This window comes from Sus scrofa, chromosome 3, assembly GCF_054392235.1.
Source record: "Sus scrofa isolate SSC_HxYL_T2T_F1_AM1 chromosome 3, Sscrofa_HxYL_maternal_Yorkshire_Landrace_v2.0, whole genome shotgun sequence".
Classification (NCBI taxonomy): domain Eukaryota; kingdom Metazoa; phylum Chordata; class Mammalia; order Artiodactyla; family Suidae; genus Sus; species Sus scrofa.
In genome coordinates this window covers 89,114,457-89,142,241 of record NC_139385.1, presented here as the reverse complement: position 1 = coordinate 89,142,241, position 27,785 = coordinate 89,114,457, and the positions used below count along the sequence as shown (strand labels likewise).

Sequence of the window (27,785 nt, the reverse complement as noted above, 5' to 3'; positions counted from 1 at the left end):
CTCATTGCATCATCTTCAGCCGGTGGCTGCTGTGAAAGGCTGGGCGCGGCGCGATCCACTCAGCTGGGGGCTCCAGACTGAACTCTCGCGTCTCTCCTGGTCTTCTCTGCACCTGCTTCAGCGCCCGGGCCTAGAGACCCCCTCGGGCCGGCTCTGAGAACTCGGGGGACACAGCTAGCGGACCTTGCCAGCTCCGCCTGATCCATTCATTGAGACCAAGTCCCCCGCCTTCTCCAGCTCGAAGCTGCGGGCCGCGCCATGGAGAAGAGCAGCGAGACCAACGGCTGCCTAGACAGCGCCCAGGCGGGGCTTGCAGAGGGGCCCGATGGGCCCGGGGCCACGGCCAGTCGCGCGCGGCGCTGCGCCGGCTTTCTCCGGCGCCACGCGCTGGTGCTGCTCACGGTGTCCGGGGTGGCGGCTGGCGCCGGCCTGGGCGCGGCGCTGCGTGGGCTCAGGCTGAATCGCACACAGGTCACCTACCTGGCCTTTCCCGGCGAGATGCTGCTCCGCATGCTGCGCATGATCATCTTACCGCTGGTGGTCTGCAGCCTGGTGTCGGGTGCCGCCTCCCTCGACGCCAGCTCTCTCGGGCGCCTGGGTGGCATCGCCATCGCCTACTTCGGCCTCACCACGCTGGGCGCCTCGGCCCTTGCGGTCGCTTTGGCATTCATCATCAAGCCTGGATCTGGCGCGCAGACCCTTCAGTCCAGCGACCTGGGTCTGGAGGAGTCGGGGCCCCCACCGGTCCCCAAAGAGACAGTGGACTCTTTCCTCGACCTGGCCAGGTAACTCCCCCCACCCCGCACTCCTCCCTCCTCCGCCCCCCACGTGCTGAATGCACATTGGGAAATGCTAGCTCTCTAATGCACTCAAGTTTATGCATACACATCTTCATATACTTCTAAAAGTTAATTCTTAACTGGCTCCTGGTGGCCTTTAACTTTTTTTTAAATATCAAAAAAATACGTCTGGTGTCTTTGGATGCTAACCACAGCTTTGCGAACGTTAGTCGTTAGTCGGGTTGCACCGGACATTCTCCGGTATCAGAGCTGCATCTTTTAGCAAGAACCAGTTAGGTGGAAGTGTGTTAGGGAAGAGGCAGCAATCTCACCTGTACTTTACTCCTTATACTCTCTGGCTGCCCTTACTGGGAAAAACGTTCCAACCCCGCCACAATATCCTCACCCAATTTTCTTCCCCAGCAGTGCCCAAAAGGTGCGGGAAGCATTGGTTAACTTTTGCCTGTTGAGCATTCTTGTTTGTAATCTGTGGCCTCTGTTTCCACCTTTTGGCTGGGAGGAAGTGGGCAGTTTTTTTGAAGAGTTGTCAGTAGACCTGAGGATAACAAGTCTGAGGTTAGTTGGGTGCTACTCATTGCCCAGAAATGTGCCACTTCTGGGGGCCTGGGATAGGTAGGAACCTCCACAGTTAGGACCACTGTAGAGTACTGTGAGTTTCAAGGGCCTTTTTGTGGGAAGGTGTAAATTCTAGAGAGGCGAGAGAACTAGTCTCACGTAGCTTTGTCTGCTTTTTGGAACTCTTAGAAGTTGCATTTTATCCTCTGAGATAGAGAGTACTTTTTATGGATTTGCCATAGACTCAGCCTCTTTTGCTTCCTCCGTTTGCCTAGAGTTCACAGATGGGAAACTGCAGCCTAGAGGCATTTACTGACTTGGCCAGGTTCAGCTGAGTAGGGAGCTCAGCTGGCTCTCCCTCCAGGTTTCCAGTAATTCTGGATTCAGAGCCTTGGACATATGTTTTGTCTTGGATCACCGAAGCAAAGCTCCTCATTGCTGAGACTGTGAAAAACAGCAAACTCCGGGTGAAGTGTCTTGACTTCCTCCTGGTTTCCATTTCTCCTTCTGGAAAATATGATGCCTGTCTGCCACTTAAGAAGAGCGTGTGTTCATTTAAAACTACAACAAAAAAAGTCCAAGGAATTTACAGTGGGAAAAACTCTCTGATGAATTCTGATGAAGACCAAAAGGTCTTACCAAAATTTTTACCAAAAACACAGGTGGAGGTGGCCTGTTAGAACTTTGATGAGGTACAGCCTTTGTTTAGTGTCTGGCAGCTTGATATTTGGAGCCTTTAGAGATTCTTATAGTTTTGAGAACTAACTTTTTTTTGGGGGGGGTCTTTTTAAGGGCTGAACCCACAACATATGGAAGTCCCCAGGCTAGGTGTCAAATAGGAGCTGTACTTGGAGGCCTACACCACAGCCACGGCAATGCCAGATCCTTAACCCACTGAGCGAGGCTAGAGATCAAACCCGCATCCTTCATGGATAAAGGTAGGGCAGGTGGCATGATCCTATCTTACCAGTGAGGAAACAGAGATTTGAGTTGCCTCAAGGCCAGAGTGGTTTATCAAAAGAGGGATTAGACGAACTCTGGGTCTCACGCCCCCCTGGTTCAGGGCTGTTTCTCTCACTCTTCCCTTCCCCAAGTCAACACACCATAGTAATGAGGCCATGCTGCTGGTATGGTTCCATCTTGAAAACGTTTGCCCTGAATCAAAGGTTGACCAAAAGAGGAACCAGGTAAGGGTCTGCTTGAGTCGGAGCAGATGTTCATTTCCTGTTAGCAGAGGAGGTGTACCCCTTCTGTGAAGGAAAGCAAGCGCACAGGTAGGATCTGGCTTTCTCAGTAAGTAGCTTGTGAGCAGAAACTGAGTCCTGAGCCACGTGGAAATGCCTCCTGGGTCTCGGGAGTCTGGGTAAACATTTTAAAATCGTTTCCTTCAGAGAAACCTCATGGATGCTGATTTTATGTGACTCCGGGCATGTTTTCTGGCAAAGGCAGAGTCCAGTCCTTTCTGCCTGTGGGCAAGTGAATGAAAGGAGACTCTGCTGGCAGAAAGCTCAGTGATCCCACAGGCTGGTACCTGGTAACTCCCTAGAACTTAAACACCTGGAAGGAGTGGAGAAAGCCTCTGGTGATTTAGGGCAGCTGCTGCCGAGTCTGTGCTGTTGCTCAAGTCTGTGACCCTGATGGTGGAGTGCCTGGGAACTTCTACTGGGTCTCCCTGTCGTGACTTCTAATTTATTTTTTTCAAGATGGAACTACATGTCAGAAAGAAAGGAAGCTAATAGATACTGATTATGCCTTTGAGAAACTTGAGAATGCCATTGCAAGTGGTTTGATTTCCCACCGTATAATGGCTTAGACATAGCATAGCAGGTGGGGTGGGAGAGTGAGGCTAGAGCAGAGCCTCTGAGAGCGGAGAAGGGAGAATGGACAGCAGCTGGCAGGTGGGAAAGTCTCAGTCTCCTCTGGAGCAGCCCAGAGCACCATGCTTTGGAACCTGGAAAAGTTCAGGACTCAGAACTGGATGTGACCCAAAGTGACTTTTAAGCAGGTCTTCAGGAACCCAGGCATAGTGGAACTTCTTGGTGCTTAACAGTGCTTACTGGTTGTCGTTCCTGGGACATGTCCATAACTTTCAGTGCCTTGGCTTCCTCATCTTTATAACGGGCATCATGAGAGTGCCTGCCTCACAGGATTGTGAGGAGTTAGGTCTGTAAAGCTCTAAGAATAGGGCTGACCCAATAGATGCTTGCTCTTGTTATAAACGGAGCAGTATTACGGAGCAGTGGGTTCACATGAGCTAATGCGGATGGCTCTCCTTACATAGTCGGAAATAAATGAGACGAAAAGGATGTTTGGGGAACTCAAGATGACTTGAAGCCAGGGTCGCTTTTAGGTTTATTGGAAACCATGTGGAGGCTGGAGGGAGAGGTGAACGGTGACTCTGTTTCGGACGAATAGAATCAACACTGTGGGAAATTTGGAAAATGGAGAAAATCCAAACTAAACACAGAAGAGCCTTCCATTCTGAAATGGGGCTGAAATCCTCACATATCCTCCCTGACATCTCAGGTGCTTTTCCCCCTCAATTATCCGACTCTGGTCTCCAAAGGTGACCTTGGTTTTCCTCACCTGCAAATGCAAAGGATTGAGGCAAATGAGTGCTAACATTCTTCTGAGTGCTGATATTTGTGGTTTTCAAATATCTGCCAAGGTGGCGGGTACCTCCCGGGCCCAGGGCACTGTCTGCACTGGCAGCCAGAAGACTGACCCTGGGCCACAGTCTTGTAGAAGCGTAGCAGCGAGAGAGCAGGGGCTGCTGTGTGCCTGCTAAAGACAATTGGAATTTTGCCTGCTGCCCAGTTTCCTAGGCTTTGTTGCTTTTCTTGTGCCCATTTTCTCAACAGTGGACTGTGCTGGAAGCCTTTCCCTTCACAGAAGGAGGCATGAGGGACTTACTTTCCTTCTCGAGAACTGGGTGAATATGACGCTTCTCAGGCATAAGGAACACCCATTTCTTCAATGGGTGTGAAGAAACCTGCCAGAGACAGATCTGATGTAAGCCTGGAGATTACAGTCAAGGGGGTCAGTGATGAACCTTGTATTTTAAATGTTGACCATGGCAGGTTATCTGACCTTTGGCTCTGTCTTCTGTAGGCAAGATGAAGACTTTTAGCAAATCTAACAAGGATCCAAATTAATGGAGGTTTCTCAGCGTAAGTAGTCGCTAAAAGTGGCAGCTTGTAATTTAAAGAAAAATCTTTTTTTAGCTTTACACCGTGCCCGCTGCCACCTAGGAGAATGCCTGAATAGCTCAGAAAAGAGTGTAAACCCAGAGGGTAGTGTGGATAATGATTATGAACAGACACTGAAGTCAGCTACCAGGGTTTGAATCCAGTTCTGCCTCTTACTAGCTATATGGACCAGTCCCTTAGCCTCTCTGTCCCTTAGTTTCCTTATCCGTAAAATGAGGCTAATAATGCTGTGTCTACTACCTATAAAGATGAAAGGTGTTAATATTTGAGTGTCTTGCTGATGTTCGAGTGTGTCCCAGCCTCTCAGGGACAGCTGAGGGCTGCTCCCTACAGAGCATGTGTGCTGCTTTTAGCTCTATTTCCTAACCCCCCGCCCCCCGAATTAGCCTTTCTGGCTGGAATCTGAAATTGGATGTGGGCCTCAAAAGGAGGCTGGGTTACTCCCCCCCCACCATCTCCATAGAGCTCCCGGCCTTGTAGGGGGTACCAGGATCTAAAGGGGGCATGTCCCTGTTAGCTGACTCTGTAACAATAAGCACACGGGATAATAAATATTTATCAGGTGTATATAGCATGTCACATCCTGTTCTGAAGAGTCTTTGAAATGTTCATAAGTTTGGTAAAGAGTTTTTGAACTTAAATAAAAAGGAAATACTTCTGGAACAAAAAAAAATATATATATATAGACCTAAGCAAAAGTGAATTGTTTTACATTCTTCTCACATGAAACAGGGAAATGCATACCACCCTTGACAATAGGATCAGAAGAACACAGAGGACCAGATGTATAAAAGAGGAACATTTTTGAAGTTTTTTTCATGGTGTGAGCTGTGTGAGTCTGCACAGTATCGCTAACACGCGTTCTGCTTTCGGCACTTCAGCCTCAGCTCATACTAGTTTTTCTGTTTAAATGACATGTCCAAAGGTTCCTATAGCCCTGGGTCGTCCATTCGGCCTCTCCCAATTTGGTCGACTTGGATCTCTGGATTTAATAGGACAGTCTTGGCATTTTTGCAGGTGTTTTTGACCCAGACCCACCATGAGAAGTACATTTTAAACGATAGCATTCACATACAGACACTCCCATCCCAGCATATATAACCTGAAACACAAGGTCCACAAAACAGCATTTTTAAGTGTGACACATCTTACCTTTTCTATTCTGTCTAGCATATTACATGTTTTAAGTGCTGGATAGAGCCAGGAAATTGATTTCATGGCCTACTAATATTTGAGAAACTTTAATGTATACCTGGTTTTGTGTAATTCAAGGAAGTTTCTCAGGGTCAAATAACAGAAAAAGAACATATTTGAGAATTTGAATAAGATGAAGAGGTCAGTGGTTAGAAGGTTAGAAGCATCTAATACCCAACAGAATTGAGTGCTGTGCAGAGGTAAGCTTGAGAAGACCATTTGATCCTTCTGATTTCTAGACTGTGGATCTCACAACTCCAGATCTGTACTGTTCAGTAGGATAGACACCAGCCACACATGGCTGTTTAAGTTTAGCTAGTTTAAATGTAATTAAAATAAAAAAATTCAGACCCTTGGTAGCACTGGCCATATTTTGAGTGGCCAGTAACCACACGGCTACTCTCTTGGACATTCCTGAATGCAGGGAAGCTCAGGAGAAAGAAAACGCCCAAGTTCACAGCAGCATCTGTGTTTAGAAGCCAAAGGAAAGAGGGGTAACAAGAGCACAGAGAGAACAACATCTGAGGACTGACACACCCATCTCACTACAGTAATCAAGACAGTGTGGTGTTGGCACGAGAACAGACAAATAGATCAATGGAACAGAAGAGAGAGCCCAGAAATAGACCCACGTAAATATAGCCAACTGATCTTGAACAAAAGAGTCAAGGCGATACAATGGCATGAAAATAATCTTTTCAACACATGGTGCTGAAACAGCTGGCCATCCACACACAAGAAAACGGATCTAGACACAGCCCTTGCACCATGCACTAGAGTGAACTCACAGTGGGTCACAGACCTAAATGTAAACCGTGAACTATAAAACTCCTGGAAGATAATGTAAGACGACCTCTGATATGGCCATGACCTCACCCGCCACTCCTGCACCCTGCACCAAAGGTGCAGCCCATGAACAGTAGAGAACAATGTTGAGCTTAACTCCTGCAGCCTCACTCTATTGCCCCTCACTTCTGCTCCTGGTCTGTGGCAACCAGAGGAACTAAAGCAAAGGATTATGATTCTGTGGGTTCAGCTCACTGCCCTCAGCCGATTCTTCCCAAAAGATTAATATTTGAGAGTTGAGCTATATAATCTAAAAATAGTTCAAGAGTTCCCATTGTGGCTCAGCAGGTTAAGAACCTGGTACAGTATCCATGAGGATGTGGGTTTGATCCCTGGTATTGCTTCAGGCTTTGGTGTAAGTCGCAGATGCAGCTCGGAACTAGTGTTGCCATGGCTGGGGCGTAGGCTGGCAGCTGCAGCTCCTATTCGACCTCTCGCCCAGGGAACTTCCATATGCCTCAAGTGCGGCCTTAAGAAATATAAAAATAAAAATAAAGTAAAATAGGTCAGTCATTCCATTGAATGTATGTATTCTTTGGTTGTCAAATCTCCTTTGCAGTTAACACTGTATCTTTTGTTCTGATTTTAAGCAATTTTGAGACATAATTTACATACCAAAGATGTACCCATTGCAGGGGTACAGTTCAGTGCGTTTGGACAAATAGATAAACCATTTAACCACTAATACCATCTGATCACTGAACACGTCTCACTCCCATGACCCTTCTCAGCAGTTCCCACTCTCCATGCCTGGCCCCAGGCAGTTCTGGATAGAAAGTTTTGCTTTCTATCCCTAAGGATTAGTTTTGCTTTTTCTAGAGTTTCATATCAATGGAATCACTCAGCATGTACTTTGCTTTGTCTGGCTTCTTTTGCTCTGCACAATGTCGTTGAGATTAGCCATGTTGTGTATGTTAGTGGGTGAATCGTTTTTATTGCCAGGTAGGCTTCTGTTGTATGGATTTATCACAAGCTGTTTGTCCATTTGTCAGTTAATGGACGACATTGGAGTTTTGAGCTATTATGACTAATGCTGTTATATATACAGGTCCTTTTTGCAGACATATATTTTCATTTCTTTTGGGTAAGTATCTAGGAGTAGAATTGCTGGGTCATATAGTAAGTGTATGTTTAAGTTTATAAGAAACTGCCAGAATACATCATGTTCTTCTCAGGAACTTGATTTTTTTGGGCAGGAATTGCTGTTTTGCCTCTAGCATGGAATGTACCCCTTTGTTCCCATTGGGTTTTGTAGACTCGATATTATAGACTGTCTGAAAACAGGTTGGTGGGTCAGTGGCTGTTTGGTTTAGAAGTTCTGGGTTAGGGTCAGGGTCCGTTCTGGGAGAGATAGTATTGGGTTATTGCTTATGCTAAAGACACGAGGCAGGCCGGGTAGAAGGGTTTAAACAAATAGTATGTGCTCTTTGGAAGGGAGTGTGTTTCAAGGCTGTGGGAGAGACTGGGCTGGCACCCAGTGAGGGAACAGCCCATTCCTGAGGATGCAAAGTATTTGCAGGGGAAGCTGTCCCCCGTGGGGAAGATGGAGGTCTTCTGCCCCAGCTCTTCCCTTAACTTCCCTGTCCTCTTAGGGAGAGTGGCAAGGGGCCAGCTTAGTCTGGGAATCACTATGGTGGAGGTAGAACAGAGAAACCTTGGCTTGGGGCCTGCTTCTGCTTCTAACTAGTATAGCAAATGGAAATGAGATACCAAACATACCCCCACAAGACTGAGAAAGGTGCTTTGTAATGGAAATAATAGGCAAAATAAGTTGCTCTTCCCCTATACGTAAAGCGTAGCCAGTGCAAATCCCTAGTCTGTTTCTACCTTTCTTTCAAAGTAAATATGCTTGCAATAGGAATCAAATTTCTGATCACTGTTTGGCAACGGTTAATTCAACTGAAGATCACATTTTGTCCGTTTAAACACAGGCGTGTCCTCTAAGTATGTTAAAAGCAATTCAGGTTTCATAGACAAGCACATTGGGAAATGCCGAGGTGCAGTCTCTGGATGCTGGCTGTCTTATGGAAGCACCTCGGGTGTTCTAAGGAAGTCATGTTTGCATCTCGTTAACCATGTTTGGCGGGTGCATTCATTACCTATTGTTGTAATAACAAATTAGCATCTATTTAACAGCCTAAAAATCACACATATATAGGAGTCCTCTCTGTGGTGCAATGGGATCAGCAGTGTCTCTGCAGCGCGAGGATGCAGGTTCGATCCCTGGCGCAGCACAGTGAGTTAAAGGATCTGGAGTTGCTGCTACTAAAGGAGAGTAATTTATAATAAAAATAATGTGTTTCAGGATGTAAATGCTCTAAACAAAGTGGTTAGGTGCTTGCTTTTGAATTGAGAATCACCATTCATGAGAGAACTTTAAACGCAGACATACTTAATACTGGTGTGTGTAATTAAGGACCCAGATCCTACAGATCTCCATTGGTGATGTGATTTCCCAGAAAGACAAACAATTCTTGGAAACATTCTGAACAAAACAACAAAAATAATCATCCCACATTTTACACGGGAGCTTCAGTCCTAAAAATGTCACTTTATGTCCAAATTGTGCAAGAGAACTTATTTTTGTTTTTTTTTAAGTTTTATTGAGATATGATAATTGAGGTTGTGATAATTTCTGCTGTACAACAGCTTGATTCAGTTAATACATGTATACACATCCATTCAGTTATACACGTACACACATCCATCTCTTCCAGATTCTTTCCCCCACAGATGCTCACAGAACGCTGCGTGGAGTTCTCTGTGCTCTGCAGCAGGTCCCTGTCGGCCAGTCATTCCACATACCTCAGTGTGCATGAGCCAATCCCCAACCCCAGTCTATCTCTCCCCCACCACCTGTCCCCTTTGGTAACCATAAGTTTTTACAAAGTCCGTGAGTCTGTTTCTGTTCTGCAAATAAGTTCATTTGTATCCTTTTTTTAGATTCTGCCTATAAGTAAGTGATAGCATATGATGTTTGTCTCTCAAAAATACACCTTGTTTGAAGTTAGTTTTAAGCTCAAGACATTTATAAGATTTTCACCTGCAGGTGTATCATACAAGATGTTGGAAATTGTGAGACCATTTATTACACAGGACTTTGCCTCGATTAGCAGAACAAATGGCTGGGACCTGGCGCTTCCACCTAAACCCACTCCCCCAATTCCAGGAGTCCCCCCCCCCCCATTATTGTAACAACAAAACACTTGCTTGGGTTTCCCTAGTGAGCAGCACCGCTCTGTTGAAAACCACTACAATAGGGCTTCGCTCCTGGGGCAAGGACAGTGATGCAGTTATTCTGCTTTGCTTGGACTCGTGGAGCCTCAATATCGAGGGCCACCACTAGGGAGATGAGGAGAAAGATCCTCACATCTCCTGGCCACGTGGATCAAGCAGAAGGCGGCAGGCCCTGCTGGAGGTGAGGCCAGAGGGAACCCTGTGTGTTAGGCTGTTGGGACTGGGCACCTTAAAACGGACGCTTTGAAGGCTGGATTTTAAGAATACTGACAAAATGCTTTCTTTTCCAACAGAAACCTCTTTCCATCAAATCTCGTGGTTGCAGCTTTCCGTACGGTAAGCTTGATGCTTTGCTGAAAATACGAAACTTTGAGGAGGGAGGGCCGTATACGTTACTGCTATAGAGTTAAGTAAGGTGGAGCAGGGAGGGTTGTGTTGTTGACAAAACTTAGTATCTTTGGCCTCAGTTTCTAGAGATGGGTCCCTGGGGTGAAAACAAACACAACAATGAACAACCAAAAAATTTTCCAAAATATTCCATCAGTCCCAGCATCTTTTCATATCACCTGAGAAACACCCTCAAATCACGTTTTGGGGATCTCTTAAATATTTTAGAATTTATAAAAATATATTTTTGTCTTTTTTCTAATTATAGAGATAATGTATGCTTATTGCAAAAAAAATTGTAAATAAAGTACTACAAAAAAACAGAAGAACATAAAAATCACACATAATCACTACCGAGAGCTACCCACTAACACTTTGGTATCCATCCTTCAGATGTGTTTTGCTGTGCGTGTGCGCACACACATGATTTTAAAATAATCATGCTACATACATTGTTAGCATGTACACATGCTACGCACATTTGTAACCTGCTCTTACTGTGACCTGTTTTCTCATGTGGCTGAGTATCCTTCTGCATAAGTTGTTGGCTGTGTTCCAGTGCATGAGCGAATCATAATTGTACTCAGTCAGTCCCTTGTTGATTATTGTTTCAGGTTTTCCCCTAATTTTAGCAATACTGCAAGTAACATCCCTGCAACCATGCTTTACACAGAGAAGGAATATAAAAATTTAGATTAGATGTACTAAACTGATTGCCTTTTCAAGCAAAACCTCTTCTGTTTCTACTTACAGCCTCTCTTAAAAAAAGCAGCCTGCACATAAACACAGCTGTGGCTTCTATAGAAAATGTAAGATAGAAAAATAAAAGGTTGGTGGGGCTTTCAGTGCCTGCCACAGAAGGTAGGGGGGTGGATTTTGTTCCCCCTGCCACCCTCGATCATGAGATAGCCAAACACCTGCCTGTCTGAAAGCCTAAGACCAAGCTGAGAAGGACCAGAGCTCCTAAAGGCGGGTTCAAAGCAGGCGTCTGGGTCTGAACCCGTTAATGGGCTCCTGTTGCCAGTTCAGGAGCCAGGTGTCCTTAGAAGGTTCAGGAAGGGTGTCTTATAACAAAGTTCCCTTGACCATAGTGCATCCTGCCCCAGGAAGACACCTGTGTGCCTGGGGCAGGAGTGCGAAGTCACACCACAGGACCAAAGTGGTACAGACATTTCCCCTCTGAAAGCAGACCTACCAGAAGGCTCAGCAGAAAACGCCACCTTGCCTCTCACCCTTTGCTTTGGAGAGTGGAGGCTCAGGCAGATTAGAAACAGATGCTGAAAAGCAGTCCGGCTCAAGTAGGTTCTGGAACAAAGTGGAGCTTAATAAATAAATGAACGGAAATAAAATGACATATCAAAGTCAACTTTGGCGTGATGGAATCAACAGCAAGTTTCTCCAAATAATATGAACTCTCGGCTGTTTTGAGGTAGCAAACTATCAGCTTGAAATTGCGCAGACCTTCCCCTCCAAACCAGTGTCCAAGGGACATAGGACATTCTCTGCATTTCCTTGGGTCCCTAAATAACCAGAAGGCTCCTGGACCGCACTTGGCCTGAAGTCATTTTTGTGCAGTTCTCAGAGGCCCTTGTCAGGCCACCCGAGTGAGGAATGCGCAGAAGACGCGGGGTGGAGAAGGACAGGGTAGCCGGAGTCCCCGTGGTCCTCGGTTCCTCCTGGTAGGTCCTCAGCTATGAACTGACAGGGGTTTCTCTCTTGCTCACAGTACGCAACCAGCTATGAAGAGGTGACCCACAACACGAGCAATGGGAACATCACCCGTGAAAAGGTAAACTCTTTGTGAGAGCACTTGGGGCAAATGCTTAAAAAGCAGATAATGCTTCTTAATGGAAGAGCATGCACGATGCGTGTTTTCTCAGCGGGGCTGAGGACTTTGGGGCTTGAATGGACTGTTTGAATCACATGGGTCATGTTTGCTCCTTTGGACATTTACCTACATGGCCAAAGGCCAGTGTCTGTAGCATTGGCTCTTCAGCGGATTCATTCCACTGGATCAGAACTAATGTCCCCTTTCTTAAAAAAGATAGGAGTTCCCGTTGCAGCTTAGCGGATTAAGAACCCAACCAGCATCTTTGGGTTCAATCCCTGGCCTTGATCAGTAGCTTAAGGATCCAGCACTGCCGTGAGCTGTAGTGAAGTTTACAGACATGGCTTGGATCTGGCCTTGCTCTGGCTGTGGGTAGCTGCAGGTCTAATTCTACCCTTAGCTGGGGAACTTCCATATGCTGTGGGTGTGACCCTAAAAGGACAAAAAAAAAAAAAAAAAAAAGAACACCCCTTGTTCTATATTAAAATATAATTAATAGGTGATTTAACCTACCCCTGCCCAGAGAACTTGTCTTCGGGGCTTAACTCACAAGTATTTTTTGAACACCTGTTGTTTACCAGACACTGAGCTAAGTCCCAGCCTTCGTGCTAGAGCTGGAAAGGACAAGGGGCCTCAAGGGTTATTCAGTCCAGCTTCAGAACTTCCCTGAGAAGGAGGGACTTTGCCCCTCCCCCACCCCACCCCAAGTAGGACTCCCTAGGGCTCAGTGGCTCTGAGTTCTACCGGCCTTTCTTTGATTTTAAAAAAAAATTAAAAGCTACTCATTTAGGTCATTTCACTCCATCTTGCAGATGAAGCATCTGAAGCTTAGAGGAGTTACTTAGTATCAGAGCTGGGACCAGGACTCAGACTAGAAAGATGGTAAAAATGCTTTCAGTTTTTACCACGCTGACATGTTTCCCATTCAGAATTTCATAATGTGTTGGGATGGAATAAACTGTGTGTCTCACATATGCTTTCCATAGTAGGCGTCAGCACTGCTGGAAAAAATAAAGAATACATTATAGCTATACATTTTAAGTCAGTGATTTAGGAAAGAATATCCCAGAGCTCTCGCTGTAGCTCAGTGGGTTAAGCACCTGACAGTGTCTGTGAGGGTGCGGGTTTGACCCCTGGCCTCACTCTGGATTTAGGATCTGACATTGCCACAAGCTGGGGCATAGGTCGCAGATGCTACTCTGATCTGGTGTAGCTGTGTTTATGGCATAGGCCGGCAGCTCCAATTCAACCCCTAACCCAGGAACTTCCATGTGCCACAGGTGCAGCTGTGAAAAAAAAATGTAAACAATATCCTGAAAATATCCATGTTGATTCTGAACACCTTGTTTTGAAATTTGTCAGTGAGGAGATGATGGTAAGAGCCCAGCAATGAAGAATTTGTTGTTTTTGGTGGTGGTGGTGGGGGTCTTTTTAGGGCCGCATCCACGGCATATGGAAGTTCCCAGGCTAGGGGCCTAATCGGAGCTACACCTGCTGGCCTACACCACAGCCACAGCAACACCAGGTCTGAGCTGCATCTGTGACCTACACCACAGCTTGCAGCAACACCAGATCCTTAACCCACTAAGCAAGACCAGCATTCGAACCTGCATCCTCTTGGATACTGGTCAGGTTCAGAACTGCTGAGCCACAACGGGAACTCCCAAGAATTTGTTGATATTTAGGGGGCAGAATTAACAATCATTGACTCTTGATCAGAAGGACCTTTTCACCAACCAGCTCTTCTTTTATAAGCAGCCTTTCCAAGTGCTTGTCTGACCTCTAGTTGAATATATCCAGTGATAAGGAGCTCACTACTTTCTGCTTCAACCTATGCCCATTTTGAACAGCTTTCAGAGTTAACAAGTAGGTGAAATTTTTTTTTCTTGGCCATACCCACAGCATGCAGAAGTTCCCGGGCCAGGGCTTGAATCCACACCACAGCAGAGACCTGAGTTACCGCAGTGACAACACCGGATATTTAACCCACTGAGCCCCTGGGGAGTTCCCAACAATTGGTGAAATTTGTGTTTGTTGACTTTCCATATCCTCAGACTCCATCTCCCCTCAAGTTTCCTGCCCCTTGATCTGTGAAACCACTGGGCGGCGGGCAGGGTGGCAGAGGGAGGGGGTTGCTAAAGGAAATATAGGCCTTTTCCCCTTTTGGGCGTGGTGTTTGTGTCTGGTGGAAACACTAGCAAATGTATCTTTAATTCTCACTCATCTGTTGTCGACTTAGTTCCGCTGTCCCCTCTGACCCTACAGATCCCCATTGGCACCGAGATTGAAGGGATGAACATTTTAGGTTTGGTCCTTTTTGCCTTGGTGTTGGGAGTAGCCCTGAAGAAACTCGGCTCTGAAGGAGAGGAGCTCATTCGTTTTTTCAATGCCTTCAATGAGGCAACGATGGTGCTGGTGTCATGGATTATGTGGTGAGTGTCACCCTGCGACTCTCTCTCATTCTCGTTTTTCCTACTGTCCAGAAAAGAACCTGACTCAACTGTGCTAGGTCCCTCTGTGGGGCCACCTGGCCTGGGGCTTGTATGTGATGGATGGATCACAGGCCATTTCTGGTACAAGCAGACATGTGCCATGTCACTTCCTCGTCACCACAGTGACCCCTAAGGGTCTATCATTGGCGTTATAGCTGTGAGTCCCCCAGCATCCCATAACACGTGGGAGGCCCCTGTGGTTTTGCGGGGCAACGAATTCTGTAGGTTGCTATCTGCTGTATAAAATAAGGCTCATTTCTCTTAAAAGGATAGACTTCAAGCTTCAGAAGGACCCCTTACTGTAGTACCTTATAACAGACATATATGTCAACTGGGAATGGTCTTTCCTTTACAGCAATGTTTCTTTATATAATATCAATGAAAGGATCATTGTTTAATAAAAACCATTAGATTGATTTCTGGCTAACGAGGAAAAATTTTATGAGATCGCTCACAGCAGCTTCTCAGAAATCCTACTGATTCTGGTGGCAATGCCTCAGAAGCTTTATCCTGCTGTTTGACTCAAGCCAGTCTTTGTGGGTTTTAGCTTCTACCCATTCATTGTTGAGAAACCAGTTTATCCTTTCTTTCATGCACAAAACATTTTCCTTATGGTCGTCCCTTAAATATCCTAGAACTTCTCTCAAATGGCATTGGAGTGGCCATTGGACTGATTTTAGAAGTGAAACCTGGAATGTGGTAGGAAAGTTTGGGATTGAATGGGAAGCCAAGTTTGGTGCCTCCACTGGTGGTGTTTCTCTTGCTTAACCAAATTTTCTTGCTCAACCTAAAATTTCAGTTTGACTCTGTATTGTAAACATGACACTTCATAGGACTCCTGCAGTTTGGGGAAGGAAAATATTTTCAGAAAGATAAAAGTATTTTCATCACATCAAATTCTTTTCCTGGCTTATTTTTTTTAATCTAAAATCCTCCCAAAGGTTGGATTGAAGGAAACTCTGTGCAAGAAAATGATGTTCCTATGTCAAGACATTTGTTTTCAATTTACAGTCATTCCTTCAATGTGATGTATTGGTTACAGAAGCAGATATTTGGAAAGGCGGACTTGGCTGAGTGTCTAACTCCGGTGGGAAATCTGCTGCCCAGAAAATGCATCCCACACCGAACTGGGGTTTTAAATGCCTTAACCAGGAGTTCCCATTGTGGCTCAGTGGTTAACAAACCTGCCTAGTATCCATGAGGACACGTGTTCGATCCCTGGCCTTGCTCAATGGGTTAAGGATCCGGCATTGCCATGAGCTGTGGTGTAGACCGCAGATGTGGCTTGGATCTGGTGTTGCCTTGGCTGTCCTGTAGGATGGCAGCTGCAGCTCCAATTCAGCTCCTGGCCTGAGAACTTCCATATCTGCAGGTGCAGCCATAAAAAGAAAAAAGAAAAAAAAAAAGAGTTTTAACTATTGAAAAAGAAAAAAAGACATGATAAACTATTGGAAAGTGGACAAAGTATGTGAGCAGGGAATTTCATAGAAGAGGAAACCTGAATGACCAGTAAATATTTCCTTCCTTCCTTCCTTCCTTCCTTCCTTTCCTTCTTTCTTTCTTTCTTTCTTTTTCTTTCTTTCTTTCTTTCTTTCTTTCTTTCTTTCTTTCTTTCTTTCTTTCTTTCTTTCTTTCTTTCTTTCCTTCTCTCTTCCTTTCTCTCTTTCTCTCTTTCTCTCTCTCTCTGTCTCTTTCTCTCTCTTCTTTTTTTAGGGCTACACTGGCAGCATATGAAGATCTCGGGCTAGGGGTCAAATTGGAGCTGCAGCTGCTGGCCTGTGCCACAGGTACAGCAACACTAGATCCAAGCCACATCTGCAGCCTACACCACAGCTCATTGCAATGCTGCATCCTTAACCCACTGAGTGAGGCCAGGAATCAAACCTGCATCCTCATGGATACTATTCAGGTTCATTACTGCTGAGCCATGAGCAGAACTCCAGTAAACATCTTCAGGGATGCTCAGTTTATCAGCAATCAGGGAAACGAAAAGTTTGATTTTATTAGACATTGATAAGGGTGAGGACAGGATTTCTCAACAGCAGCACTGTTTTTCCCCCCTTTGGAATTTCAGGAATTTTAATTTTAATTTTCCAACTCTCTATAATAAACATCTGTTGCATTTTTTTATGGAGAGATGGTTGACTTACAATATCATACTAATTTCCCATATACAGCATAGTTACTCTAAATTTTTATAGATTATACTCCATTTATGGTTCCTATAAAATATTAGCTATGTTCCCTGTGCTGTATAATACAGCCTTGTTTTAGCAGCACTATTGACCTTTGGGGCTGATCATTCTTTGTTGTGGGGGGCTGTCTTATGCGCTATCGGATGTTTTGCAGTATCCTTGGCCTCTGGCCCCTAGATGCTAGTAGCACATGCCTTCCTCTACCCCGTCAAAGTTGTGAAAATCAAAAATGTTTCCTGGTAATGCTTAAAGTCCCCTGGAGGCAAAATCATCCTCGGATGAGCACCCTGGTGCAGGGAAAGGATTATTCTCCTAGACAGCCGGTAGAAGGTGAATTGGAACAACAGCTTTGGAGAAGAAAACTTAAAACATGCGCACACACCGCCCCCATGACTCAGCAGTCCTGCTTTGTAGACAATACAGGAATCTGGACACAAAAAGACTTGTTTGCAGTATTCTTTGTCATGGTCAAGACCTGAGAATGATTTAAATGCCCATGAGCAGGGCAGTGGCAAAGTAATCTATAGTACAGTTCTGAGGATGATATTTAAAAAGAATGAGATAAGGTTGGAATCAACTCAAATGTCCATTGACAAATGAATAAGCAAAATGAGGGATATACATACAATGGAATATTATTCAGCCTTAAAAAAGAATGAAATTTTTTTTTTTCTTTGTCTTTTGTCTTTTTAGGGCTGCACCTGTGGCATATGGAGGTTCCCAAGCTAGGGGTCTAATCAGAGCTGCTGCTGCCGGCCTACGACACAGCCACAGCAGTACCAGATCCGAGTCTTGCCTGTGACCTACCCCAGAGCTCACTGCAACGCCAGATCCTTAACCCACTGAGCGAGGCTAGGGATGGAACCTGCAACCTCATGGTTCCTAGTTGGGTTCGTTTCTGCTGCGCCATGACGGGAACTCCTGGAAGCAATGAAATTCTGACATATGCTATCACATGGATGAACCTTAAAGACATTATGCTAAATGAAATAAACCAGACATAAAATTCCATTTAGAAGGAGGACCTAGACTAGTTGAATTCACAAATCCTGAAAGTACAACAGTGGGGGCCAAGAGCAAGGAGGTGGGAGAACAGGGTTATTGTTTACCGAATACAAAGTTTCAGTTTGGGACCATGAAAAAGTTTTAGAGACGGATAGTGGTTATGGTTGTACAACAGTATCAGGGTACTTAATGTCACCAAACTGTACACTTAAAAATGGTTAAAATGAGGAGTTCCCATTGTGGCACAGTGGTTAACGAATCCAACTAGGAACCAAGAGGTTGTGGGTTTGATTCCTGGCCTTGCTCAATGGGTTAAGGATCTGGCATTGCTGTGAGCTGTGGTGTAGGTTGCAGACGTGGGTCGGATCCCGTGTTGTTGTGGCTGTGGCTATAGCTCCGATTAGACCCCTAGCCTGGGAACCTCCATATGCCGTGGGTGCAGCTCTAGAAAAAGGCAAAAAGACAAAAAAAAAAAAAAAAAGGTTAAAATGGTAAATTTCATGTTACGCATACTTTACCACAGTTAAAACCAACAAACAAACAAAAAAAAAAACAGAATTAGGTAGATGTCTGTGTATTGAAAAGATCTCAAAGATGTAGTGGGGAGTTAAAAATAAATGTGCAGATTTAAACCTATACCTATGTTATTTAAATGCATAGGAAGTGGACTGGTCATGAGAAGAGGGTCCGACTTGAGGATAGTGCCGAAAGATTTTGGCCTAGTCTCCATTTTTTTTTTTTTTTTTTTTTTTTGGCCTCACCTGCAGCATATAGAAGTTCCTGGGCCAGGGATCAAATCCAAGCAGCAGCTTTGTGGCAACACCAGATTGAGCCTTAACCCACGCACCACAGTGGGAACTTCCTATGATGTTTTAATTTTTTGAAAGGGGAATGTATTCATGTATTACTATGTGAGTTAAAAATAATAATAATGCTTAGAATATCTCTGGGAGGAAAACTCAAGGAACCAGTGACATTGGCTCTCTCCTTGAAAGTAAACTGGGTTCTTGGGGGACAGAGGTGGGAGGGAGACTTCACCCACTTGTACCCTTTGAAATTTGAACTATGTGACATTATATAATTAAAATTCACAGAGTCAGTAGTTACAAAATTCTTCCTCAATGTATATTAAATTCAAAACAGCAGCCTTTTGTTCTTTGCAGCTCCCGTAGTTCATTTCTTCCCTTCCTTCTTCCCCTCCTGCCATTTAAAAAATCTTCACGCTCCAAGAGTGTTCCCAGAGGGTCATTGTTAGTGACTTTTTCCCACGGAATCATGTTTTCCCAACCACAAAGAATTTAAAACTTCACAAAAGTCTCAGCTTTGGCTCAATTCGGCATCACAGCAATCCTGTGAAATAGGTGTTAGTCTTTTGTGTTTCTAAGTTCTCAGAACAAGCCTGAGAAAAGCTGAAGTCAAGCTCACAGTCCCTGAAGCTTTGATCTCGAGGAGTTCCTTGCCTTTCCGCTAGGGAGCCCCTGAGGTTGTTAAGAACATACTATATCCAGGGGGAAAGAAGTCTGGGTCCTGGAGTTCCCTTGTGGTGCAATGGGTTAAGGATCTGTCATTGTCACTGCAGTGGCTTGGATCACTGCTGTGGCACAGGTCAGTCCCTGGCCCAGGAACTTGCACACACCATGGGCATGAGCAAAAAAGAAAAGAAAGAAATCTGGGTCCTGGTCCTGACTCTATCACCCACAGCGAGCAATCATGTTCATCTCACTCAGTTTCTAGCCTATAAAATGGGCCCGTCCTTTTCTGTCCTCAGGGTCATCCCAGGGAGAGACGAAGACCTCCTCACTGAGAGTCCCTGCGTTCTGTGTCAGGAAGGGCCTGCGTCTCCCAGCCCCAGCGTCACCACCCTCCCTGACAGGTGCCCTGTGCTCATGTCCTAGGTACGTACCTGTTGGCATCACGTTCCTGGTGGGAAGCAAGATTGTGGAAATGAAGGACCTCATCGTGCTGGTGACCAGCCTGGGGAAATATATCTTCACCTCCATATTGGGCCACCTTATTCATGGAGGAATTGTTCTGCCCCTGATTTATTTTGTTTTCACGCGGAAAAACCCATTCAGGTTCCTCCTGGGCCTCGTCACGCCATTTGCAACAGCATTTGCCACCTGCTCCAGGTGAGTAGGCTCCGGGTGCCTTGGGCTCTCTGAGCTATGTTAATATGGAACCAGGTGAGCCCATGGTGAGTCCACAACCAGCATCTTGATATATTTTAATTCCTTGAAAACCCTGAATTGACCTCTTCTGATTTTTTTTTCTTTTTTGTATTACCATCCCCTATAGCTCTTACAGAAGTGGATTTCTGGAATTGCCAGAATGAGGGATCGCCTCTCCCTTCTGCGTCTTGCTCCTTAGAGATCAGTCCGATCATTATTTAGCCCAAGCGTGGGTCTTCTGCACCCTCACTAGACCTCTGCCTGAGTAGAAGATGGCAGTCTCTTAACTCAACATGCATTTCAGGGACATTTCTAGAATGATACCTGCCCATTCTCCCTCTGGGTGCGTGCTCTCTAGGAATTCATAGTATTGTGGGATTATCTAATTTAGCACAAGAAACGCACCTTGTCATTGTTGGAAATCCTTCAAAAAAACATTGGGGAGCTGCTATTGTGGCTCAGCAGGTTCAGAACCCTATATAGTGTCTGTGAGAATGTGGGTTTGATTCCTGGCCTCGCTCAGTGGGTCAAGGATCCAGTGTTGCTGCAAGCTGCAGTGTAGGTCGTGGATGTGGCTCGGATCCCGCATTGCTGCAGCTGTGGTGTAGGCCGGCAGCTGCAGCTCCAATTTGACCCCTAGCCTAGGAACCTCCATATGTTGCAGGTGTGGCCATTAAAAGAGAAAACAAACAAACAAACAAACAAAAATATGGGGCTTTCCAAGTACATTAAAGAAAACCTTCAAAGGACAACCACACATCGTTTCCTTCACACAGTTAGTGTTTCCCTCTCTACTGCATGTCTCCTCCACTCCTGCCTGGCACTGTATCTGACACGGTAGTGGTGGGAAAAGAAGGGAGGGAGGGACCAGTTTCTCCAGCTTAGGAGAGAGCAGGTCTTATTCTTCATTAGCGAGGAACTCAGATTCTCTTTATAAACTCTCGGTGTCATTCTGTTTCTTGGCCTAAAAGGGGAAAAAAAAAATCACAGTTTGCCTTTTACTTTTTGGGGGCAAAAAGCATTTAAGAGAAGAGCTGCACCTACAGAGTAAATTGTCCTTTGTTCTCGTGAGAACATTTTGCCCCGTGAGACAGTGTTTGGTTCTTGAGAAATTTGGAACAGGTGTATATCCAGGTAACAAAATAATAGGTAAATCTGGGGTGTCCGATTTTAAATAGTTTGGGAGTTGACAAAAACCCCATGTGGTGTCAGAAACTCTGAAGCAATTCTGATTTTTCTCTTATTTCAAGAGGAAGCACCATAAACTAGGATGGTGCTAGCTGCTCTGTCCCGGGGTCAGAGCTGAGTACTGTGTTAGCCTGGCCAGGAAGGACTGGTCTCATGGTTTTTGCATCTTTAGCTCAGCAACCCTTCCCTCGATGATGAAGTGCATTGAAGATAACAATGGTGTAGACAAGAGGATCAGCAGGTTCATTCTTCCCATCGGGGCCACCGTGAACATGGACGGAGCTGCCATCTTCCAGTGCGTGGCCGCCGTGTTCATTGCCCAGCTCAACAATGTGGAGCTGAAAGCAGGACAGATTTTCACCATCCTGTAAGTTCTATAGTCTTCATCTTTAGGCCTGGTTCAAAACCTGAGGGTTTTTTCTTGTGATATGCTTTGAAAAACTTCATAAATACCAATCTCACCATGACTACAGGTGTCTCATTTGTAAAATGAGGATGGCATGAATTCATTACTTGAAGAGAGTGGATCCTCTCTCAAGGCACAGCCGACAGAATCTAGGCCTGGGCGGGTTTCAGTTTTCAAGCCACAGCTGCCATGTTCTGCACGTCTCTGTGCCCAATCCATGCTCTGGGCTAATGGCTGTCCCATCCCCTAGAGTGACAGCCACGGCATCCAGTGTTGGAGCAGCAGGTGTGCCAGCTGGAGGGGTCCTCACCATCGCCATTATCCTGGAGGCCATCGGGCTGCCCACTCAAGACCTCTCTTTGATCCTGGCTGTGGACTGGATTGTGTAAGTATCAAGTCCTAAAGGCACCGAATAAAAGAAAAGTCTGATTGAGCTCCCTAGGAGCTTGGACTCTGCTGGCCTGGGGCACGCAGAGAAACTCAAAACATGTCATTACCAAGAACTTGCTCAGAACATCCAGGAAAGCTGGGGGCCTGAGGGTCTGTGGAGACTTGGTTGGGTTGCACAGCATTCGTAGCCATTGGAGCAGTGAGCCTTTGGAATGAGTGTTTTGGCCTGGAATGTCCAAGGAGTGATTTCTGGGAGGGGAGAGAAGCTGAGCCCAGCTGATGTGAGTGCCTTGGCTTGGGCTCAGGGGAGGAGTTAGGATGGAGGCGTCATCAGGTGGCCTTCCCCAGGGCTCCCGTAGAGAACAGACAGTCTCTTAACATTGCTTCCTTACGTTGTGTGGCACCTTTCTTGGATACGAACAGCACCTGTTGTACAGGGCAGGTCAGCTGAAGCACTGATGTTGACAATTCACAGTAGAGCATGTGAATAAGAAATGAGCTTTGGAGCCCAAGTACCTGGTTTTGAGTCCCAGCTTTACCATTTACTAGTTGTGTGCTATGAACTGTCTGTGCCTTGGTCTGCCCATCTGTCAAATGGGGATAATAACAGAACCCACCCCAGACTTGAGGTGGAGATTAAATGAGTGGCACACATAGCAGGGAGGAGTTCTGAGCATGCAGAAGAGCATTCAACAAACATTGGGGAAGAAAGCATTCCTATTGTCGAAAGTTGGCCTCTGAACACTGGTGCCAAATGTGGAGACGAGTTTTGGGCGAAGGAGAAATGAGTAGCTTTTATTGCTTTGCCAGGCAGAGGGGGAGGCCACAGCAGGCTAGTGCCCTAAAGACTGTGCCCTCCTCTGGGAGAGAATAGGAGGTGGTCTTCCAGTTTGGGGGTGGAAAATAAGGCCACAGATAAGGATCAGGGTAGATGCAAGCTTGCATTCTTTGTTTTTGTTTTTTGTCTTGGTCTTTTGTCTTTTTAGGGCCCTTCCCACAGCATATGGAGGTTCCCAGGCTAGGGGGTCTAATCGGAGCTATAGCTGCCAGCCTACACCACAGCCACAGCCCAAGCCTCGAATGCAACGTACAACACAGCTCATGGCAATGCCACATCCTTACCCACTGAGTGAGGCCAGGGATCGAACCCCCAACCTCATGGTTCCCAGTCGGATTCCTTTCCTCAAGCTTGCATTCTTAAAGCTGGTATCAGGCATCCCAGGATAGGTTCTGGTGATCCTGACCTTTTTTCTGGAATGAAGAATGCTTCATCAAGTAATTACCATCTTCCATTTGTTAGGGGTTTTAGTTCTGCAGAAGAGCTCAAAGATCTTGTTTTATATATATCCCTTGAGGAGGAGCCAAGACTCTGCCCCGGAGGCTGCACCATTGTTCCTTGACTGCCTCTTCCTGGTCTCTGCATCCCCTTCCTTCCCTGATTAACAGCTGCTTGCATTCTTTGGAACTCAGGGAGGGCCATGGGGGCTGAAGGAGACCTATTCCTACAGAGCAGAAGTGGGGGACTTTTGTGCCCAGGAATCCCACAGGGCCCTGCTGGGTTTTACTCCCGGCCAGGCTAGTCAGAACCAGGCATGGGTTATCCTATACACTGGAGTCTGGCCCACGTTCATGGCTCTACCCATGGTGGTTTCCACCCTATTTTTAAAGCCCTGGAAACATGAAGGGGCTTCTCAGAATCCCTAGGGCCCCTGGGGGGTGAAATGTGCATTGGAGACTTGCATTGTCCAGACTGCACATCAGCGGGAACTCAGTCCCTGCAGTGGGGCCAAGTTGGATGGGACACGAGCAGAGTGTCAGAGGCCCCGCCTCCTTCCTCACCCAGCTGCCTCCTCTAAGCAGCTGAGGCAGGCCTCTAAGAAGCTCAGCCAGGACTAGGGAGATAGGGCACCTAGCAGGCTGTGCAGGAGAGACCTGTGGTCACGTGAGCCCTTCACCTCCCAGGACCTCAGATTCTACAGCCCTCAGCTTCTCCAGTGCTTCGGGCAAGTTCACATTTTCTCCTCTCTCCTTTTTTTTTTTTTTTTTTTTGCCATTTCTTGGGCCGCTCCCACAGCATATGGAGATTCCCAGGCTAGGGGTCGAATCGGAGCTGTAGCTGCCAGCCTATGCCAGAGCCACAACAACTTCGGGATCCAAGCTGTGTCTGTGACCTACACCATAGTTCACGGCAATGCCAGATCCTTAACCCACTGATAAGGCCAGGGATCGAACCCACAACCTCATGGTTCCTAGTCAGATTCATTAACCACTGTGCCATGACGAGAATTACTCCTCTCTCTCCTGAATGGGCACAGTACTCCCTCTGATCCCCAGGGATGGGGGATGGTTATCGGACTATGGGAAGACAAGTTTCTGGAAAGGACAGTACTGTTTTCTGTGAGATGGTGTTGCCAGCAGCCCCAGGAAGCATATGAAGGTTACAGTCCAGCAGAGATGCTATGTGGAAATGAGCAAAGAAGGGACACTCCTGCAGCATGACCATGAGGGGGAGGGAAGCTGGGCTCAGAACCGGATCTACGCTTTCATCCCGGTTATCTGTAACTTCTCTACCATGGTGTCTCTCACACAGGACATGCATATATAGAAAGATTTCTGGGAGTCAGCAGATCCAGATGTCAGTACAGGTTAACTCAGGGTGGTAGATAGAGTATGGCGGCGGTGGGGGGGGGTGACTTTTATTCTCTTCTTTGTACTTCTCTTTTCCCAGGTTTTTTTTTTTTTTTTTTTTTTTTTTTTTTTTTTTTTTACAGAGAGGGTCTGTTACTTGCATAAAAATAAAACATATCTGAAGGAAAGCACTTTAGCATCAAGGGAGGCCTTGTGCACGCTGTTCCTCAGGGTCCCCACCTCCCCGAGCTCAGCCCGCGGTGACGCCCCCTGCCCCCTAGTGGCTCCAGGCGGTATCGGCTCTAACGCCAGCCTTTTTTCTTCCTCGCAGGGACCGCACCACCACTGTGGTGAATGTGGAGGGCGATGCTCTGGGTGCCGGCATCCTCCACCACCTGAACCAGAAGGCCATGAAGAGGGGAGAGCAGGAGCTGAGCGAGGTCAAAGTGGAGGCCGTCCCCAACTGCAAATCAGAGGAGGAAACATCACCCCTGGTGACACACGCAAACCCTGCCGGCCCAGCGGCCAGCACGCCTGAGTCCAAGGAGTCGGTTCTGTGATGGGGCTGAGCTTCCAGCTCGCCTGCCGGGGGTGCCGTCCCCGTCAGTCTGGCCGCAGGGTCCCCCCAGCATCACCCTCGCCGACTTTTAGTCTCCCGAGCAATGCTTTGGCCCAGTCACCAGTTTGAGGATTACTTCTCGGCACAGGCATCGGGCTTCCCAGTGGGAAGTGGTTCCGAGGACCACAACACTCTGACACTTGGCTTGACCATGTCAAGGTGCAACTATGTGCACCCAGGCTCTGTTTGTAATCACGCCCTCCAGCTTCCAGGCCCCGGAAGTAACACGCTCGTGGGGACCTGATGGTTAAAGCTTGGAAAATGCACCTATTACTTCATTGCTCCTATGAAAGCTCGGCATTGGGTGCTTTCTGGGTAGACCTGGGTGGGTGGCAGTCATCTGTCGCATTGCCTGTGAGCCATAGTAATTGGAAAAATTCCCAAATTAGCCTAAGCTGGAATGTGCTGAGCCTGGGACTCGAGGTGTTGAGAGTCTGTGCCACAACAGGGTACAGCTGGCTTTTGGGTCACTGGGCTGGGGGCAACTGCACGTTGTCAAGTTAGAAATACTCCATGGTGTTAGCACGGCTGTGGTCTCTGGTCAGCAGTGTTAAGTAAGCAGTTACATTCTGAGGTCAAAGAAAGGAGGGGGAGGAGAGCCCTGTGCAGGGGAAGGAAAGCAGCCTAATCCGGACAGGACACACCACACACACACACACACACACACACACACACACACACACACACACACACAGCCCATTCTGGCTCTAGCCCAGGGGGTTTTTCTGCTTTCATGACCTGGGCTTCTGCCAACATCATGGCTTTATCCTGGACCACTCCAATTTGGCAACAGGCCAGAGAGGGGAGGTATGAGGCAGTCATTACATTCGAGACCCATGTTGGTCTAGCAATTTATTTTACAACTAGACCTTCCCTAAAATGCTGCATTGCAGAAGAAACTAAACAAAAAAAAAAAAGACGTTTTAAATTGCAGACCCACTCCCTCATTGGGGTGGGGTAGCCCCCTCCCCAGATCCCCTGACTTTGGTGATTTCCATTGACTGGGCTTCCTTTCCTTCTACTACATCAAAAGTTTACAACTGTAAGCCAGATGGTCCACCTGACACTTGCTGACCCCTCTAGGTGAAGGGGCTTTATAGAGAGGACTGGTATTGCCAGTGCAGGGAAAGACCTCAAAGGCACAAGACTGCCATCTCACTAAGGCCGTTGGCATGTGCCATGGGGTGACCCGCAGCAAGTCCTAGGGCCTCACTTTACCCCATTAGTAAAGTGGGGCTGACGTCACCTGCCCCTTACCTACCTCAGAGGGATTGGGTGAGGTGAACTGAGTGAATCTATGGAAACGACCATTTCACATTTCACTTCTTGGAGGTCAAGTGCTAACACCCCTGTACCCTCCTCACTGTTACCTAAGTGATACCTAAGTTCCCCAGGGAGCTCCTTCTCCCAGGGAGGACAGCTTTTATGAGCAGAGCTTTGTTCTGTGTGCAGGAGCAGCTTCGATCACGTCACTCATTCTCTGCTACTTTCTTGTTAGCATCAGATGCGGTGTCTTCCGGATGTCCTTCAACTTTTTGTGATTCACTACTCCCTCCCACCCCACTTCCGGGTACCTGGCCTCCCCATGACTCCCAGACCCAGGGCACCATTTCTGCCACCAAACACTGGCCATCAAATAGCTCCCAGGCTTTAAGCCTCATTCATTCCCTTGTTTTTCCTGTCACTGTCACCTAGGCACTGCAGAAGGGGAACACACTGTCAGGATGCATCTCCATCACAACTAGGATGGGTGGGAGGGACAGAGACAACCAAGCTCCCCAGTATTAAAATTGAAGGGGGCGCGTGCCTGAGTGGAAGAAGTGGGGGAGAACCAAGAGGCGCAGAGCAGACCCGGCCAGTGGGCAGCCCCCGCTCCCTCCAGCCCTCTTCAAACCAGCTAAGCCGCTCCCGTCTCCTATGATGTAGGAGTGACTAGGAACTGGGCTGAGAGGTGCCTGGAAACCTTGACCCTCTGGCTCATTGCTGATGCCTTCTGTTTTCAAAGGGGAAACAATCCCATGGTTGGAATGCAAACAACAGTTGAGCATTCACTGATTTTCAGGCTTCAGTCAATCTTATCTTTCCTTCTGCATATATACAGTTTTATATATACATACATATGTGTAGCCCATATAGGGGGGTTATCTGTGTGTGTGGCGTGTGTGTGTGTGTGTGTGTGTGGCGTGTGTGTGTGTGTGTGTGTGTGTGTGTTTTAGCTCCAGTCCAAGCAAGTTTGATTTGGGACAGAGGTGAACTAACTGCCAGTGGTGTATGGCTTCGGCATCAGGATATTCCTGTTTCTAAAGGTGAATTTCACAAAACGTGGACATTAGAGCCGGACCATCGGACCCCGGGACTGCGTATCCTCTGCGCTGGGCCTGGAGCACCCTGGTCTGGGGAAGGTGCTTCCGTTTAAAATCCCGACCATGGCAGCTCCCCTCTCCCGGTGGCTCCCTGTCCACAAGAGGGACGAGACCACACGTGACCTGGCTGGGGAAAATGCTACTTTGTCATTGTCTGATGATGTCTCGTCTGCTCTTCTAACGTAAATACTGTGCATCTCTGACCGTTTTGTATGCGTGACACTTGCCTTAAAACATAGCGGTCTTCCAAAATGAATATAGCATTTCTACTAGAA

The 27,785-nt window shown here is 46.8% G+C and overlaps 1 protein-coding gene across 1 annotated transcript; it reads left to right on the top strand.

The window, feature by feature from the left end:
• Window positions 1-8: 8 nt before the first annotated feature.
• On the top strand, window positions 9-27,785 carry SLC1A4 (solute carrier family 1 member 4). Its single transcript, XM_021087450.2, has 8 exons — window positions 9-785; window positions 10,135-10,177; window positions 11,955-12,017; window positions 14,322-14,488; window positions 19,644-19,877; window positions 21,277-21,471; window positions 21,761-21,895; window positions 24,860-27,785. Exons 1-8 carry the CDS (start codon window positions 259-261, stop codon window positions 25,086-25,088), a joined length of 1,593 nt encoding a protein of 530 aa, XP_020943109.1. The 5' UTR covers window positions 9-258; the 3' UTR covers window positions 25,089-27,785.

Bases quoted from the DNA above. Each gene is read 5' to 3' on its own strand.
- SLC1A4 (XM_021087450.2), top strand. From the start codon at position 259: ATGGAGAAGAGCAGCGAGACCAACGGCTGCCTAGACAGCGCCCAGGCG. The intron at 12,018-14,321 runs GTAAACTCTTTG...CTGACCCTACAG, and splicing joins GGAACATCACCCGTGAAAAG to ATCCCCATTGGCACCGAGAT. The intron at 19,878-21,276 runs GTGAGTAGGCTC...TTGCATCTTTAG, and splicing joins GCATTTGCCACCTGCTCCAG to CTCAGCAACCCTTCCCTCGA.